Consider the following 15,780-nt stretch of genomic DNA (forward strand, 5'->3'; position numbering starts at 1 on the left):
GATGGCTCCTCAGCCTTGACAGCTGCAGAGACACCCTCACTTGTTTCAAAACAAAGCAAAACAAAACATAAAAATGCCTGAAGGTATATGGGAAAGACAAAACATAAATGTATAGATAAGAAATAAAGCTGGATGACGTGGTTTAAGCCTGTGATCACAGTCTTCAGGAGGCAGAGGGAAGAGTTTGTCAGGAGTTCAGGTCAGTCTCAGATACATAGCAAGTTTGAAGCAGCCTGGGCTGCAAGAGACTGTTTCAACAAAACAAACAAACTAAAACAAAACAAAACAAAACAAAAAGTCAGGTGCCTTTAATCCTTGTGCTAGGGAAACAGGGAGTTCTCTGTGAGTTCAAGGCCAGTCTGGCCTACACAGTAAGCCCCAGGATAGCCAGGATTCTGTAGAGAGCCTCTGTGTCTCAGAAAAGAAGCACATAGACGTGTAGCACGCTAAGTGTATCCAGTGTGTCCAGCACTTGATCCATAGTAGCCCATTGTCTTGGTCAGTGTTCTACTGAGACACCATGACCACGGCAACTCTTATAAAAGAAGCATTTAATTGGGGCTGGCTTACAGTTTCCGAGGTTCAGTCCATTATCATCATGGTGGGAAGCATGGTGGCGCACAGGCAAACATCTGGATCTGCAGGCAGCAGGAAGAGCAAGCTGCTGGGCCTGGCTTGGGCTTTTGAAACCACGGAGTCCACCCGCAGTGACGTACTTCCTCCAACAAACCCACACCTCCTCCAATAAGCCAACACTGATGACCAAGCATTCAAATAGATGAGCCCATGGGGGCCATTCTTACTCAAACCACACACCCACTTAATTGTCATAGTTTTACAGATTGGAAAACTCATCTATTGAACCATTTTCTCCAAACCACAAAACTCTGAGGTGGAAGATGAACCCAGGAAGTCAGGTTTGGGCCTCTTAGCCATGACAGTACCCTGCCCTCCAAGGCAGCGAGGAGTGGGGACTCAAGCCAAACAGCCTGAAGACAGAGGCAAATCTGAGCAGTTTTATTATCTTAAAAATATTCAGTATTAATTTCCATATCATATTTAACTGTAGACTAATTTACTAAACGCTTAAACTAGATTCACCTACAAAGACAAGAGTTGGACATTACACACAAACTCCTCCTGCAGAAGGAACGGGCAAACACCCGATACTCTGGGCATGCAGTGGGTGCCTGCAGCCAGTGGTCTCACTTCCGGGAGTGGCTGCAGCCTGGGCTGCCAGCTGGTGACGAGGGGAGGCTGCCATCTGCCGGTCGGTGCCTTATTTCCCTCGTTTGACACCGAAGACTGCTGAGGTCGTGTTAGCGGAGGACAAAAAGCACACTTTCAATCACAAGAGATAGAAGTGACCAGACAAGGAGCAAACCTCTTTTCCTAGGACTTGGAATTGCACCGTTATGGGCGACAGTGGAAAGAATGCTTACCAGGGGACACGTAGAAAGTGTGGCACAGCGGCAGACCAGGGGAAAGCAACCCTGATAGCCTGCGTGTGAAATGCAGGCTTCCCAAGTGTGCTTCCTGACCAGTGGCAGACGATCCTTTCTATTCCATCAAATAACCGCCCTAGGCTAAGCTTTTTGTTGACTCCCACAAAAAGGCAGATCTCCCCAAACGGATATAATTAGTTTTGTAAGATACACTCTTTGGAGTTGGTGAGATGACTCAGTGGTTGGTTAAGAGCAATTCAGTTCCCAGAACCCACATGGTAGCTCACAGCTGTCTGTAGCTCCTGCTGCCCTCTTCTGGGTGCTGCCGGCAGTGCATTCACCAGGGTAGACCCAGGCATGCCTACACAAATTCCTGCCAGAGCCTAAGAAGTCCTCAGGATTCTGACACTTAAGGTCATGCTCAACTTCCTTAGCGATCAGAAAAATGCAAATCAAGACAACTTTAAGATACCATCTTACACCTGTCAGAATGGCTAAAATAAAAAACACCAATGATAGCCTTTGCTGGAGAGGTTGTGGAGAAAGGGGTGCACTCATCCATTGCTGGTGGGAATGCAAACTTGTGCAACCACTTTGGAAATCAGTGTGGTGGTTTCTCAGGAAATTCGGGATCAACCTACCTCTAGACCCAGCAATACCACTCTTGGGAATATACCCAAGAGATGCCTTATCATACAACAAAAGTATATGCTCAACTATGTTCATAGCAGCATTGTTTGTAATAGCCAGAACCTGGAAACAACCTAGATGCCATTCAATGGAAGAATGGATGAAGAAAGCATGGAATATATACATTATAGAGTACTACTCAGCAGTAAAAAACAATGACTTCTTGAATTTTGCATGCAAATGGACGGAAATAGAAAACACTATCCTGAGTGAGGTAAGCCAGACCCCAAAAGAGGAACATGGGATGTACTCACTCATAATGGGTTTCTAGCCATAAATAAGGACATTGAGCCTATAATTCGTGATCCTAGAGAAGCTAAATAAGAAGGTGAACCCAAAGAAAAACATATAGGCATCCTCCTGAATATTAAACTTCATCAGGGATGAAAGGAGACAGAGACAGAGACCCACATTGGAGCACCGGACTGAAATCTCAAGGTCCAAATCAGGAGCAGAAGGAGAGAGAGCACGAGCAAGAAACTCAGGACCGCAAGGGGTGCACCCACACACTGAGACAATGGGGATGTTCTATCGGGAACTCACCAAGGCCAGCTGGCCTGGGTCTGAAAAAGCATGGGATAAAACCGGACTCGGACATAGCGGACAATGAGGACTACTGAGAACTCAAGAACAATGGCAATGGGTTTTTGATCCTACTGCACATACTGGCTTTGTGGGAGCCTAGGCAGTTTGGATGCTCACCTTACTAGACCGGAATGGAGGTGGGTGGTCCTTGGACTTCCCACAGGGCAGGGAACCCTGATTGCTCTTTGGGCTCATGATGGAGGGGGACTTGATTGGGGGAGGAGGAGGGAAATGGGAGGTGGTGGTGGGGAGGAGGCAGAAATCTTTAATAAATAAATAAATAAAAAGAAAAGCAAAAAAAAAAAAAAAAAAAAAGAAGTCCTCAGGAAGACCCAGCCCCTATCAGTAGGCTCTAATTTGTGAATAAAGCTTGCAAATACCTCCATGCAGCTACTACCTGTCTTCACTGTTCCTGATTAAGTTGTCCAGGGATAAAAGCTGTGAGGAAAAGGGGACGGAACAGAAGACTCCCGACAAACAGAATGGGGGTGTAGATGCAAGGGAGGGTAGGGGGCTGAAGATGAGAGGGTTTTCTTGGAAACGCCATGCTACCCAATACTTGGTGTGATGATTAGAAGATGCAAATAAAAGACCCCCCAGGAGCCATGCTCCTTCATGGAGGGCCTGGAGAAGATGAAAGCTAGGGGAACGTACGTGTGACGGCTTGTCTTCACTGCTAACCACACCTGGAATCAACTCAAATCCAAGCAGTTTGGGCACCCTGTGACAGGTTTTCTAGATTGGGAAGGGCCATCTCAATATGGACCACGCCTACTGATAGCAAGCCACCTAAAAGGAAACGGAAGAAGTTTTTGTTTGCTTTTTCCTGCTTGATCCCACTCTCGCTGGCAAGGCCAGCTATCCTGTTGCTGAGGCATTCCTTCAGTGGTATCAGGACCTACTTCTTTGGGATTCCACCCAGACTGAAAATCAGCAGCTCTCTCGGACACCAACTCCAGGTCTGCGTGTGGAGACATCCTGTGACTTGGCTTTCGCTGGGCTGCTCAAACCCTGCCTGTAAGCCCCTCTAATAACCCTGTATCTATATGAAAACGTGTTTCCATACTCCCATGGGTCAGCGGCCGTGAAACAGATGTTTGAACTAATACAGCAAGGCTCCTAAGCTTGACTGGGTTCTTCCTGCACTCAGTTACTACCACCTTACAAATAAGGTGATCCTATAGGTGTCTAAGTTAAAACTTCAACACGTTTTGGTCTCTTGTTCATACTCTCCCTGCAATCAGAATGTGGTTGTTATTTATTTTGGGCAAGCCCACAAGAAAGGACAAATCTTTTCGAGTCCCAAGCTACCTTCTTTCTGAGGGTCCTGGTGTCCCTATGCTGCCAGGGCCAAGAATATTTAAGGGGCAGGAGGAAACATCAACAGAACATACCTAGCTAACAACTGAATGTTTGTACTTGGAACCAAAGCACTTCGTAATTTTAGAAGTAACGACTGTGGCGGTCCACATTAAGATAGAGTTTTGCCTTCTCTCACTTTCTTGTGTGCAGTTCTACTCAGCTGTCAGCTTATTCTTGGCCATCACTTAACTTGGTTCCCATGGTTCCCATCCACATTACCGTGACTTCCATACTGGAATTAAATACCTTTTTCTTTAATTTTAACCGCTGTAGCAACAGTGTGATTTATTTTTAGTTGCGCCATGAAAACAGTTCGGTGTAGGTCTCTGGGAAAGGTGAGTTTAGAATCGACAAAAATGGCCATGAAGAGAGTTCTAGGCTTTGTTTTATATCAAAAGCCTGCATTCAGAATTTTACAGTGAAGAGGTCCTAAATTCTCATACAGAATGAGATCATATAAAAATAGAAGACGTGGACACCTTTAAATCTTTAATCCTTTAGGCAGCAAGCATATTACTCTTCCAGGCCAAACACTGCTCAGACAGAAAAGGAAAATAATGACGTGCAAAATATTTACAAAATATGCAAAGCACACAATCAAGACATCTCACTATATACATGAATCATATTCTAATGGAACTACGGCTTTCCTACTGTGTGCTCTCGTGTTTGTAAGTAAAACTGCAACACATTCCTCTGATACAGCACCTAGGCCCATGTCTGGGACACAACAGGCTTTAAAGGAACCACAAGATACTGGACATCTGGACAGACGCTGGTCCTGACCATCTGACTGACATTTCCCCAGACTGTACTGATGGTCTACTGACAGGAGACAAGACGGTGAAAGCTGTCACGGTATAATATTAACACACAAGACAAGTGCTTAAAAGAATGCTCTAGACAGTTTGAGATACACAACCGTCTTCCATGGCTTTTAAAGTAAAAATACGTATAAATTCTTTAATATTACTTTTGAATCAGTTGCATTTTATATGGGACATAAACTATTAAGGTGATCCAATAAGAGAAAAAAGGGCCTCTCCTGCAAGCCACTTTTAATTGTGTCAGAATGGAGGGTCCTTATGAAGGAAACCTTGAAAATTAAAACTGGCCAATGAATTTAAATCTAGGGCTCTTTAAGGTGGGGGAGCCTTTACACAAAGGGACTATTTTTCCAACACTCAGGAACACATGACCTCTTTGATGTGGACAGTCTGTTGCAGACACTAGCAATCTATCCCTCTGCAACAAGCCATGCTTCCAATAAGAAATCATTGTATCAAAACTATCAGTAACACACTGTTGAAATGCTAACATTGCAAAATATTCTTTGTAGGTGCTAATGATTTCATGTTGGAACAAAAAGACTTTCAGTCTGTTTCTTCATAAAAACGGGTCTTAGTACTTTAGTTAACCGCACAATTATTGCAATACCACAGACTCTCAACTTCATCTTGTGAAGGGTGCTGAAGATTTAACCATAAATCAAACCACAAGCACAGGTTGGCTGCAAGGATTGCACCAATGTATCCAAATGTACAATAGAGATTTACCAAGAAAAAAAAACACCCTTCGTATTAAAGGAAGACCCTGCTAATGAGTATGAGGGCAACTTTAAGCTCAGAAGATAAACTGTAAAGAATGGCTTCCATAACCACCATCTCTACATAACCGACAAAATACGCTGTCTTCTAAATTCCAAACACAGGCGATACTAGCTAAAAGCAAATAGCATTTAGAAACTTTTTTTTTAATTAACAGTTTTGAAGAACTTAAAAAATCATCTCTCACCAAATTTTAAGTCCTTTTTCTGCAAGTAAATGATTCCAAACCTCTATTACTGATAGATAACAGGGTCAATGACCTTTAAACAAGGACTTTATGCTAAGACCCCAAACTCTGTTAAAGGATTAGCAGGTTCAATACATTCTTTGTGGTTTCATATAATTGCTTTGCAATTGATTTAATTGCTTTCTTTTAAAGGAATATATTAGAATTCCTTTAGAAAAAAAGCAACATATTTTGAAAAAAGGGATATGAAGCTATAATTTCTTAAATATGAACATATCAAAATCTGAAATGCAGGCTATTTATTCTTGCACTCCTAACATAGGAAAGTGTTTTTTTTTTAAAAATTTAAATTAAAGAAAAAAGCAAAAAGCTAAAAATCCTTAAGGAATTTAAGGAGTTTTTAACAATTCTTAAGTCAATATTTTTGTACTAATAGCTTTGAGTATGAAGAGGCAGGAAAATAAGAAACCTCAACAAAATAAATACAGTAAAAATAAACATTCCCCCCCCCCATATATAGAATCCTTTTCCTCCCATGAGATCCCACTGGTGAACACTTGGAGGCCGACAGGAGGCTCCCCGTGGTGTCACAGCCACTTCTGCTCGCTTGCTCGTCCACTCCATGGCCACAGGACTCGTTAGCAGCCTCGGTACCTAGGAAGGATGCTTTCCTCTTGGAGCACTCTAATGACGGGTGAGAAATAACTGCCACTTTGTCCAGTTTACTCTAGTGCAGTGAGGACTGTGATTCTGTCTGTATTCCAATGAGTGAAGGTGGCTGCTGGCCACCAACTGTGGTCAGCACTGGTCTTGGGTTTAGGCGGGGCGGCATAGAGTTAGCAGGGCGAATGAGAGGTGGCGGAGGCTGGTTGAGAGCTGGCCGGGGTTGGATGAACCGAGCCTGCTGCTGGAGTGGAGGAGGTTGCCGGTGAAGAGCAGGGGCGGCAGGCAGGGTTGGACGAAGAAGTGGTGGAGGCTGGTTCAGAGTGGCAGTGGGGACTGTGGGTGTTGGAGTGGGTGTTGGGGCAGGAGGTGATGGACCCAGAGTCCGAGGAGCCTGTGGGGTCTGTGCCTAGAGGTGAGGAAACAAAAATACATGTATGAGGTTTAAGTCCTAACAAACTTGATACACTATAGTTTGGGCTGTCACAGGAAAAAAAAATAACAAACCAAAACAAATAAAACCAAAACAAAAACATAACACCGGTGTTTATTGGAAGCACAAGCTTCTTTTATTTTTAACAAAACAAAAAATAAACCCTTCCTTCCCCAACAAAAAAAAACAAAACAAAAAAACCCAACAAAGCTACCAAACAGACATCTTTATTAGTAAGCAGTTTAACAGCAGGAATAATACACTTTCCGCTCTGCTAGGACCAGAAGTCGGCATGTCATAGGGACTTGGCATCACCAGAGAAGTGTCACCGAGGAAGTGCTCGCTTAGCTAGTCCTCACACAGCACCCTTACAGAACGCCACAGCCACACCGAAGGGTGACTCCTCAGCTCAGGTTAGCTCAAATTCCAGACACAAACACACCTCCTCTTCTTCATCAGTGCTCTTCCCTGACGGCACTTTAGAAGCACTTTCTGTCTCCTCCCCTAAAGCGGAAGCCTGGGTTCCTTGTTCCGCTTCCCACTCCTGCAATACCTCCTCTAAGTTAAACCGGCGCCTGTAGTTTACAAAGAAGTTCTTCACTTGGCCAACAGTCTTGTTGCCAATTACATCTGCAATAGCTTGAAAATCTTTACCATATTTGCGGACACCTGGAAGGCAAAGTAAATAATACACCTGTGAAGGATCAGTACGAGAGCCGTGCGCAGCACACGTCATGCACACACACACACACACACACACACACCAGCAACCAACACCCTTTCTCGGAAACTCTGTCCCTCCTCAGAGTTAGGTCATGTCATCGAGCCAGCCGCTTGCCTTCGGCTGAAGAATCAGACTTACCAGTTTTTACACACTCAGTTATTTCCTCCACTGCTCTCTTCAACTCTCAAATACAGTCCATTTATTGTAAAGCATTGAATTCTTTGTTCCATCCTCAATTCCACATTCATTTATTTCCCTAGTAGCCAGTCACCTAGATTTGAGCAACACCGTTTGTAAACAAAACTGGACGGACAGGAGCCACCTCTTTACCCCTCGATGGACCAAGTGGACCGTGTGGACCGAGTGGACCGCGTGGCTCCCCACAGTGAAAAGCAATGCAATTTGGGGCTTAATAGTAACAACTTCACCATGATCACGTGCCTACCCCACCAGGTGACCTACAAATAGAAGTAACTAAGTTATAAAATCAGAGCTATGGTGATCTAATGGGCTAAGGAAAGGGCCTTCTATCCCTTGGAGCCCATGGAGCAGCTCTAGGGCCTTGTGTGGGGGACCGCTGGTGCGCTTTTCAGGGGGACTCAGCCCAAGACTTAAGAAGGGCACACACTGCTTCTAGAGCATGCTATGGCTAAGGGAAGGCAGTGCTGATCTTACAGCTTCAAATGCGTGGTGGTCTGCTGAGGTCAATTCTAAAAGACATACAAGGATTCATATTGAAAAAGAGATGTACCTTGCTCAAAATACAAAAGTTTTGTTGTATACTCTGATAACTGTATTGATCTCAGAAAAAAAAATCATTCATGAAAGAGATGAGAAAGACAACCAGAAGGAGGCGTAAATGCCACTTAAGGCAGCCAGAGATGAGAGTGTGAGGCAAGGCTGAGCCGCTGATACTGATGTGAGACCCAAAATACTAATCCGAGGGGAAACGATTCTGCTTTTGAATTCTACTCTTATTTAGAACTGAGAATTTGGGAACAAATATCTCCAAATAAATTCACCCGATGGGTTTGGTCAATGGGAAGTCAGTCCCATTACTTTGGAGCTTTTTGAATGGGAAATCTGGCATTAAGACTGACTACATGGCACAGTAAACAGAAGAGGGTTTATAAGCTTGTGTGTTCTGTCCTAAAGGTAAGGTGTGCGTGACAACACAGACATCAGTTACAAAGTTCAATCAACAGAGATAAATGTATACTTTCTTTAAATCCAAACTGATTTTCACGGCTCAAGCTGAAGCCTAACAGTGACCCAGTTACACTGAGGGTTTCTATGGAAACAGAAATCCCGGGCTACCCATAATAGTTACTGTTCACACGCAAGTTCCTCGCTAGTGTTCTTTAGGAAGCGGCAGCACTAGATGACTTTGTGCCATCTAAACGCAAACTTGAGAAACAGGGGAGAACTGACTAGAAGCCAGACAGGAGGCTCCCTCAGCACTACTTTCCACAAGGGCCACTTAACTCACACACCCCACCCTGCCCCGCCCTGCCCCATCCCACTCCATCTCACCCCTCCCCAGGAATTTGACTACTTTTGACCGGGCCCTTCCTCCTTAATCTTCTCTTGGTTAACAAGCCTGATTTGGGCACCAGCACTGTCATATTTGCAAAATTATAGACTCTAAACTGCAAAGTACTTCCGTGAGAGCGCAGTGTTTCAGAAGACTCTGGTGTCAGACTTTCCTCTGCTCACTCGGGCATGTTTGTGATGAACTCAGGCGAGGATCTCACTACCCTGCGGACCATCTGGCTTGCTGGATGACCCTAACTAGTGTTCTGAGAACAGGTGTACCCAGACACCAATCTCCTCAGCCTGCAGGGCAGGCTTTGCACTAGCTGAAGCTCCTGCGGTTGCCTTTAGACTGCAGCAGTCCTGCTTGTTCCTATGTCCTGACAAGCTCCAGAGTTACTCACCACAGTGTGGAAAAACATGGAGAAAATGCAGAGCAACCAGCGGTACTGCAGCTAAGTCTGGACAATGTGTCCAGGAAATGGGATTTTCTTTATCATAAGTCTTACTTTGCCCGTTCTTCGTCAAACTGTGGTGGCCACACACAGTGGTTTGAAGTGTGTGTGTGTGTGTGTATGTGTTGTGTGTGCCTCTGTGTGTGTGCGCCTGTGTGTGTATGTACTCGTGACTATGTGTTTGTGTGTGTGCCTGTGTGTTCGTGTGTGTGTGTGTGCCTGTATGTGTGTATTTACACATGCCTATGTGTCTCTGTGTATGTGTATGTACGCGTGCCTATGTGTGTGTGCACATGAGCACATGGAAACCAGAGGACTAGCTTAAATGTTCTTCTTCAAGTACTATCCACCTAATTTTCTGAGACAGGGTCTCCTCTCCCTGTGTCCTGGAACTCACCAAGCAGGCTTGGGTGGCAGAATCCCTGGGACTGGCGAGTCACTGCCTCCCAGCACTGGGCCTGTGAGTACACACTACAATGCTACCATACCTGGCCTTTTTTCTTTTCTTTCTTTCTTTTTTCACCTTGGTTCTAGGGATTGAACCAAGGTCCTGTGCTTTACACTTCCCTGGCCAATGGTGGGGCTACTATAACATCTTTGTACTCCCTGACAACTCAACAATCTACTTTGCTAGAAGAGGGAATCCTTTAAAAAAAAATCTACACAGAGCAATAGGCTTCAGCATATTGTCTGTAAGGTGAAACCCTAAGGTCTATATTGTGGTGGGCAGCTGGCTGGTATCCTTCCTGCAACTGCTTCTTCAGAAGAGTCTCCATCAGGCAGCCAGAGGACAACTGGGTGCAGTGAGTGGCCAGGAACACCTAGATCACGCAGTTCCCCTCTGTACCCTGCGGGAGAGGCGGCCCATGCTCTTCATGTGGTCCATAACAACAGGCAATCTATTGCTTCCTCAGCAAGGGGCTAACTTACAATGGTTCATCTATCAAATGGTTAAGGAATATCTGAATGGAAAGTCCCACCACTGAGGCCAGTTTTCAAAGGGCAGTGGAGCAAACATCTGGGGACCCCTCCAGAGCCAAAGTTGTAAATCCCCAGAGAGGAAAAAGCTGTTCTCAGTCAGCTTTCTAAACTTCCTGTTCCTGCAAGTAATTACTTTCAATACTGGAAAGAATTTTTATCTCGGAATTCAGAAAAATGGAACCAAGGGATTGTTACCATCACATTTTATGAAGGCCCACATCTTCCCATCACTATTCAACGTTACCCCACATAAATACATCACTACACAGAAACTTTCAAACAGCTCCTGTTTTTCTTTCGTTAAAGGTAATTTTCTCACCAGTAAAGACTGACACAGGCATTACCAGAACAATCTCAGAGCGTGGTTTCTGCAGTGGGGGATTATGTCCACACACACTCTAGGTGCATGTAGACAGTGATTCCTGCGATAGGGGACTATGTCCATACACACTCTAGGAGCATGCAGACCGTGGTTCCTGCAGTGGGGACTATGTCCACACACGCTCTAGGAGCATGCAGACTGTGGTTCCTGCGATGGGGGACTATGTCCACGCATGCTCTAGGAGCATGCAGACCGTGGTTCCTGCAGTGGGGACTATGTCCACACACGCTCTAGGAGCATTCAGACAGCGGTCCCCAATTGCAGTCATGGTCTCAGAAAGCCAGAGAGCACAGCATGGACACTGCTTCTGGTATTTGGAGACAACAGAAAGCTAAGCACCCAGAGTGCTGAGGAGTCAAAGGCAGCAGAACTTCAGGGGACTTCCCCCTGCTTCTCACATCAAAATTCTTTAGAAGAGAAATTTAATGTGTTTAATATAATTGGGGAATGTAAATTTATCAAAAGTCTATTTTTGAAGTAGTATCTAATAATTTTTATTTTGAATAGATTTAGAAATAATCGTAGTTTTGAAATGGTATCTAGAACCTCTGAGACTGTGGGTTTCGTGCTCCAAGAGATACATTTGTACAGTGAAGTCCAAATCATGTTTTTTCCTTCCACTGACTCCTGCTTCTCCCTGGGTCCTGTACTCACATCTTCCACATTGTAAATTTTATTCCATTGCAAAAACAATGGTAAATTTGGATAATTATCTGAAGGAAGCACACCAGAAGCTGGCGGACTCTAAGATGTCCACACTTACATCCTCTGTTACAGCACAAGGGGTTCTTCTGTACGACAGAAAATACTAGCTTCTACGTCCACCTCCTTTGATCATCCATGGACTGGATCTTTATATTTTCAATCAGAGGTCAAACCAACTAACTGCCTTCTGAGTTATGAACATTCTAGTTCTGGGTTTTTAACTATGAGATAAGTCTAAAAAGGCCATTTCTAGACTCACAACTTCAATTCTCTTTGAAAGATCAGCAGTGTGAGCTCTGGAAGAGACGGTGACTTCGGCACACGCACAGCCCCCTGGACACACGGCTTCCAGTCCCTGTTTCAGAAGCCATGGCAGGTAAAATAAAAACTAAAAACTAAAGCTGACATCTTGATAAAAGTTAGTTTTTCTTGAACTAGCATAAAGATCAGAGAGGTGAATCTTCTACGCACTAGAAAACAAATATACTTCTGAGGTGGACGAGAATTACAAGAGTAATGCTCACAGCACACTCATTCTGTGTGACACAGAAGCGTATGTTTTTCTGAGAATAGCCAATAACTGTCCCATCACATGAAAAAGGCCATGCACGTGGGAAAAACAGGAGAAGAGCTGTTCTTACTGGCGCACCAATGATGTCCCAGTTGGACTCCCAAAGAATGCCACTGAGATCACAGCAGAGCTAGGATGAACACGAGGAAGCTACAGAGGCAGACTTAGTCCTGCCAGAGCTGACTGATCCCTGGTTCCACTTTCCGCTAGGGGAAGAAGGAAGGGGCAAGCTTCAACTGTCAGGAACCAGTTGGTAACGGCAGAAAAGGTGGGATATAGGATTTAAACCTAGGAACGAAAATGATCTTGTTACGCTTCTCGGTTTTAAAAGAGTTAGCAAAAAAGTATATTCCGATCAAGTTCCTGATCTCAACAATGGCGCCACTCATTCCTCTAGGTCACCAGAGCAGTCCATCATGAGCAAGATAAAGCATAAAGCATTTTACAAAAGGTGTCACAGCAGTACACATGTATTGAATATTCAGAATATAAAATGGCACACAAATTAAAACATGTTCCTAACAAAACAATTTGTTACTGTTTTGCAATACTGAAGCAGCTACTAAAGGATTTGCCACATAAAAGTTTATCATAAGTATTAAAGAAAAAAAATTGCTTGCTAACTAGCATCTTACTAGCAAAGTTTACATGTTAAATATACATACCTCAACCAGTGAGCCTCAGACACAGGGCACTGCAGTACTGTTTATGAGATACACGTCTAGCGATCTAAATGTGTGGGCACGGAGGGCCTCTTGGGCCTTCCTAGAACTGCTACTTCAGACACAAATAGATAAATGCTGCTTTGTTTCATGTGCTAACAATAGAAACAAAAAGTCCAAACAAAATGAAAACAAAAATTCCAAATAATTTTAGTCTAAAGAACTAAACTTGAGGCATCAGCACATTATTTTAGAAGAATCTTCAAAATCTGAAGAGCAAGCATACTTCCAGGCAAAGGGCTGTTAGAGCCATTCACTTAGCGGTGACTGTCTAAGCGTGCATCGTAGAACCCACGCACGCCCGACTCAGCTTCAACACTTTTAAGCTGTCTGCACACACAGCCCAGGCTGCATGCAGAAATCTCGCCACTGCCCTTTCCTTGAATGCAGCTTTGTATAGTCCAGCCAAGCTGTTAGATTCAGTGAACTTTGCCCCTGAAAGCGATCAAATCTCAAGTGCTATGTGGAGAAAGATTACTCCCAATTTCCCTTGGCAATTCTCTTCAGAAAATCCTTTGCTTGAATAATTTCTATTATGGTACAAAATTAACACACTAGCAAACGCTGGAAAGCAGGGCTCAGTTCTTATCAGGCAGCACTTCAGGGAGGAGAACGGGCTTTGCGTGAGTGAAAGGAAGGCCTGCTCGAACTCCTGGAAGAGCTCTAAGCCACCGTTCTAAATGCCACGATGCAACCTCTAGACAAAGAGAAGGCCGAGTGTTTGGATATCACAGACTGTGTGCTCACACATGACTGGAGTCCATGCTCACAGCAGCTAAGCTCCATAAGAGAGTTCTTGGGACTCAACACAGTGAGCTCACCAAACGATAGGCAGACCATATTTAAATTACACAACAAATTCTGCAGAAGGTTCATCTTAAAGAGAAATAAAATCTACGCTGAACAAAAAGTAAGCAATTTGCCCTTAAGCAGCTCAAACAGAAGAAACCCAAGTGTACAGTGTTCCCCATTTGCCCGTGGGCTCACGCCACTGAGCGTTCTCACAAACAGCGCCAGACAGCGCACTCCGCTCGGTGTGCAGCCCCTTAAAGGCACACAGGGGTCTATCTCTTCGTAAGGAATGACACACCGGAAACACATAGTTAATATTTTCATGACCTCACACTTACAAAGTAGAAAACAAAGAGCAATTAGATAAATAAAAAGCTTATAGTTTATGTTCATAGCGAGTCATCAATGTGACAGTCACACACCCTGGAGCTGGGCCACAGCTCAGCCATATGACGAGGAGTAAACAGGGTCAGGGTGTGCAGTCCCGCTTCTGAAGGAGGGAGGAGCTACGGCAGCCCCTTTTCATGACAGTCAATAATGAACAACAATCACTGCTTATCTTTAGTATACCTTGCACTGCTAGAAGCTGCTCCTCTGTGGTCCAACGGGCATTAATTTTCTGATTTGACTACAAAATTAAAAAGAAGTTTCCTAGTGAGGATGTGAAGGCAGACATTTTTCCAACTTGCTTTTCAAAAACGTTTCACCAAATCACAGACATGAGACCAACATGCTGACTCATGGGCTTCATTTTCAGAAGGGCTGAACGCGCCTCGAGTTACCTTTTATCCACACACAAAGATAATGCCAGAAAAATGCACCCATTTGGGGACTGAACAACACCGATATTGCACCATTTTCCAGTACAATGTTCCTATTACGTATCACAGATTTGGTTTTGGCCCAGCTTTTAACGTTCATGAGACCGTTTTCGAGAGGGTCCGTGACTCTAATATTTCTTGGCTCCACATTAAGTAAAAGCTGTGCTTTCTTCCATTACAATTGTACAAATCAGACTAAAAATGGAGGAAGCCAAGTCTGAAAATATTTCTTTAAATTTCCGAAGCAGAAAATGATTCATTGATAAGACCTTTTATTTTTTCAAATCCCAGGACCTCTTAATGTTTCTCTCAAAGTCACTGTTAAAAATCCTACAGCAATCACCACCGAGCCAGACTCCAATGCACTGAGGAGTAAGTCAAGAACCTTTCGTAGTAGAGGGGGAAACCGGTACACCAGCTCACGGATGACCACAGGACACACTGCCAAGGTAAAGCAAGCTGGCACAGTACCTGGACCTACTGGGCAAGTGAGCAGGCAGCGTCCTTCGAGACGGGACATCAGCTCTCACCTCTGGGGACGCCAATGAGACGAGGCCTACACTTCTAATAAACAAAGTATTCAGAAGAAAGAAACAACTTCAAAGTCAGAAACAAAATTTTGAGAGACAAAAGGAAAAAGGTCTGGAAGAGCAAGGAAGGAAATAAACCGAAAAATAGAAATAGAGAATTTCAGGAGAGATAAAAGGGCACAGCAACACAGCCCAGGCAGCAACTAGCCGGTAAGCTGCAAGGACCCTGAGGCAGAGAATGACAGTTTCTGAGGCACACAGAGTTGACCAGTGGGGCCTGGGGTTGCAGGACTGTAATTCCAGCTGCTTGGGAGGCTGAGGCAGGAGGATATCAAGTTCTAGACCAGGATGGCTACAGTGTTCAAGGACAGCCTAGACAACTTAGTGAGACCTCTCCAGTGAAATAGGGCACAGACCCCAGCACCCTCCCGTCAGGGAAAAGGAATCAATAAAACCAACCTGGACACCCAAGCAGTTCACAGAAAGACAGCAGCGTGGAGGAGGGTGTGAGCTCCCAAGCTGTTAGGTGGAAGCCAAAGGAGCTCACTGCCAACTCCTGCAAATCGGTACCGGAACCATTTAAAATGGATCC

The 15,780-nt window shown here is 44.4% G+C and overlaps 1 protein-coding gene across 9 annotated transcripts in view; it reads right to left on the reverse strand.

Moving 5' to 3' along the window:
- Positions 1 to 3,983: 3,983 nt before the first annotated feature.
- The window catches only part of Rcor3 (REST corepressor 3), a 40,817-nt gene continuing 29,020 nt past the window's right edge, over positions 3,984 to 15,780 (reverse strand). For 2 of the 9 annotated variants that reach the window (XM_057769650.1, XM_057769651.1), the window contains exons 10-12: positions 14,408 to 14,465; positions 7,415 to 7,641; positions 3,984 to 6,948 (exon numbers count right to left, since the gene is read on the reverse strand). In XM_057769650.1, the coding sequence (XP_057625633.1) occupies positions 6,604 to 6,948; positions 7,415 to 7,641; positions 14,408 to 14,465 (630 nt within the window). In that variant the 3' untranslated portion in view covers positions 3,984 to 6,603. Of the gene's footprint in view, positions 6,949 to 7,414; positions 7,968 to 14,407; positions 14,466 to 15,780 lie in introns of those variants that run through there. The other 7 variants (XM_057769652.1, XM_057769654.1, XR_009057136.1 and 4 more) reach the window with 7 other exon arrangements.

This window comes from Chionomys nivalis, chromosome 5 (genome assembly GCF_950005125.1).
Source record: "Chionomys nivalis chromosome 5, mChiNiv1.1, whole genome shotgun sequence".
Taxonomy (NCBI): domain Eukaryota; kingdom Metazoa; phylum Chordata; class Mammalia; order Rodentia; family Cricetidae; genus Chionomys; species Chionomys nivalis.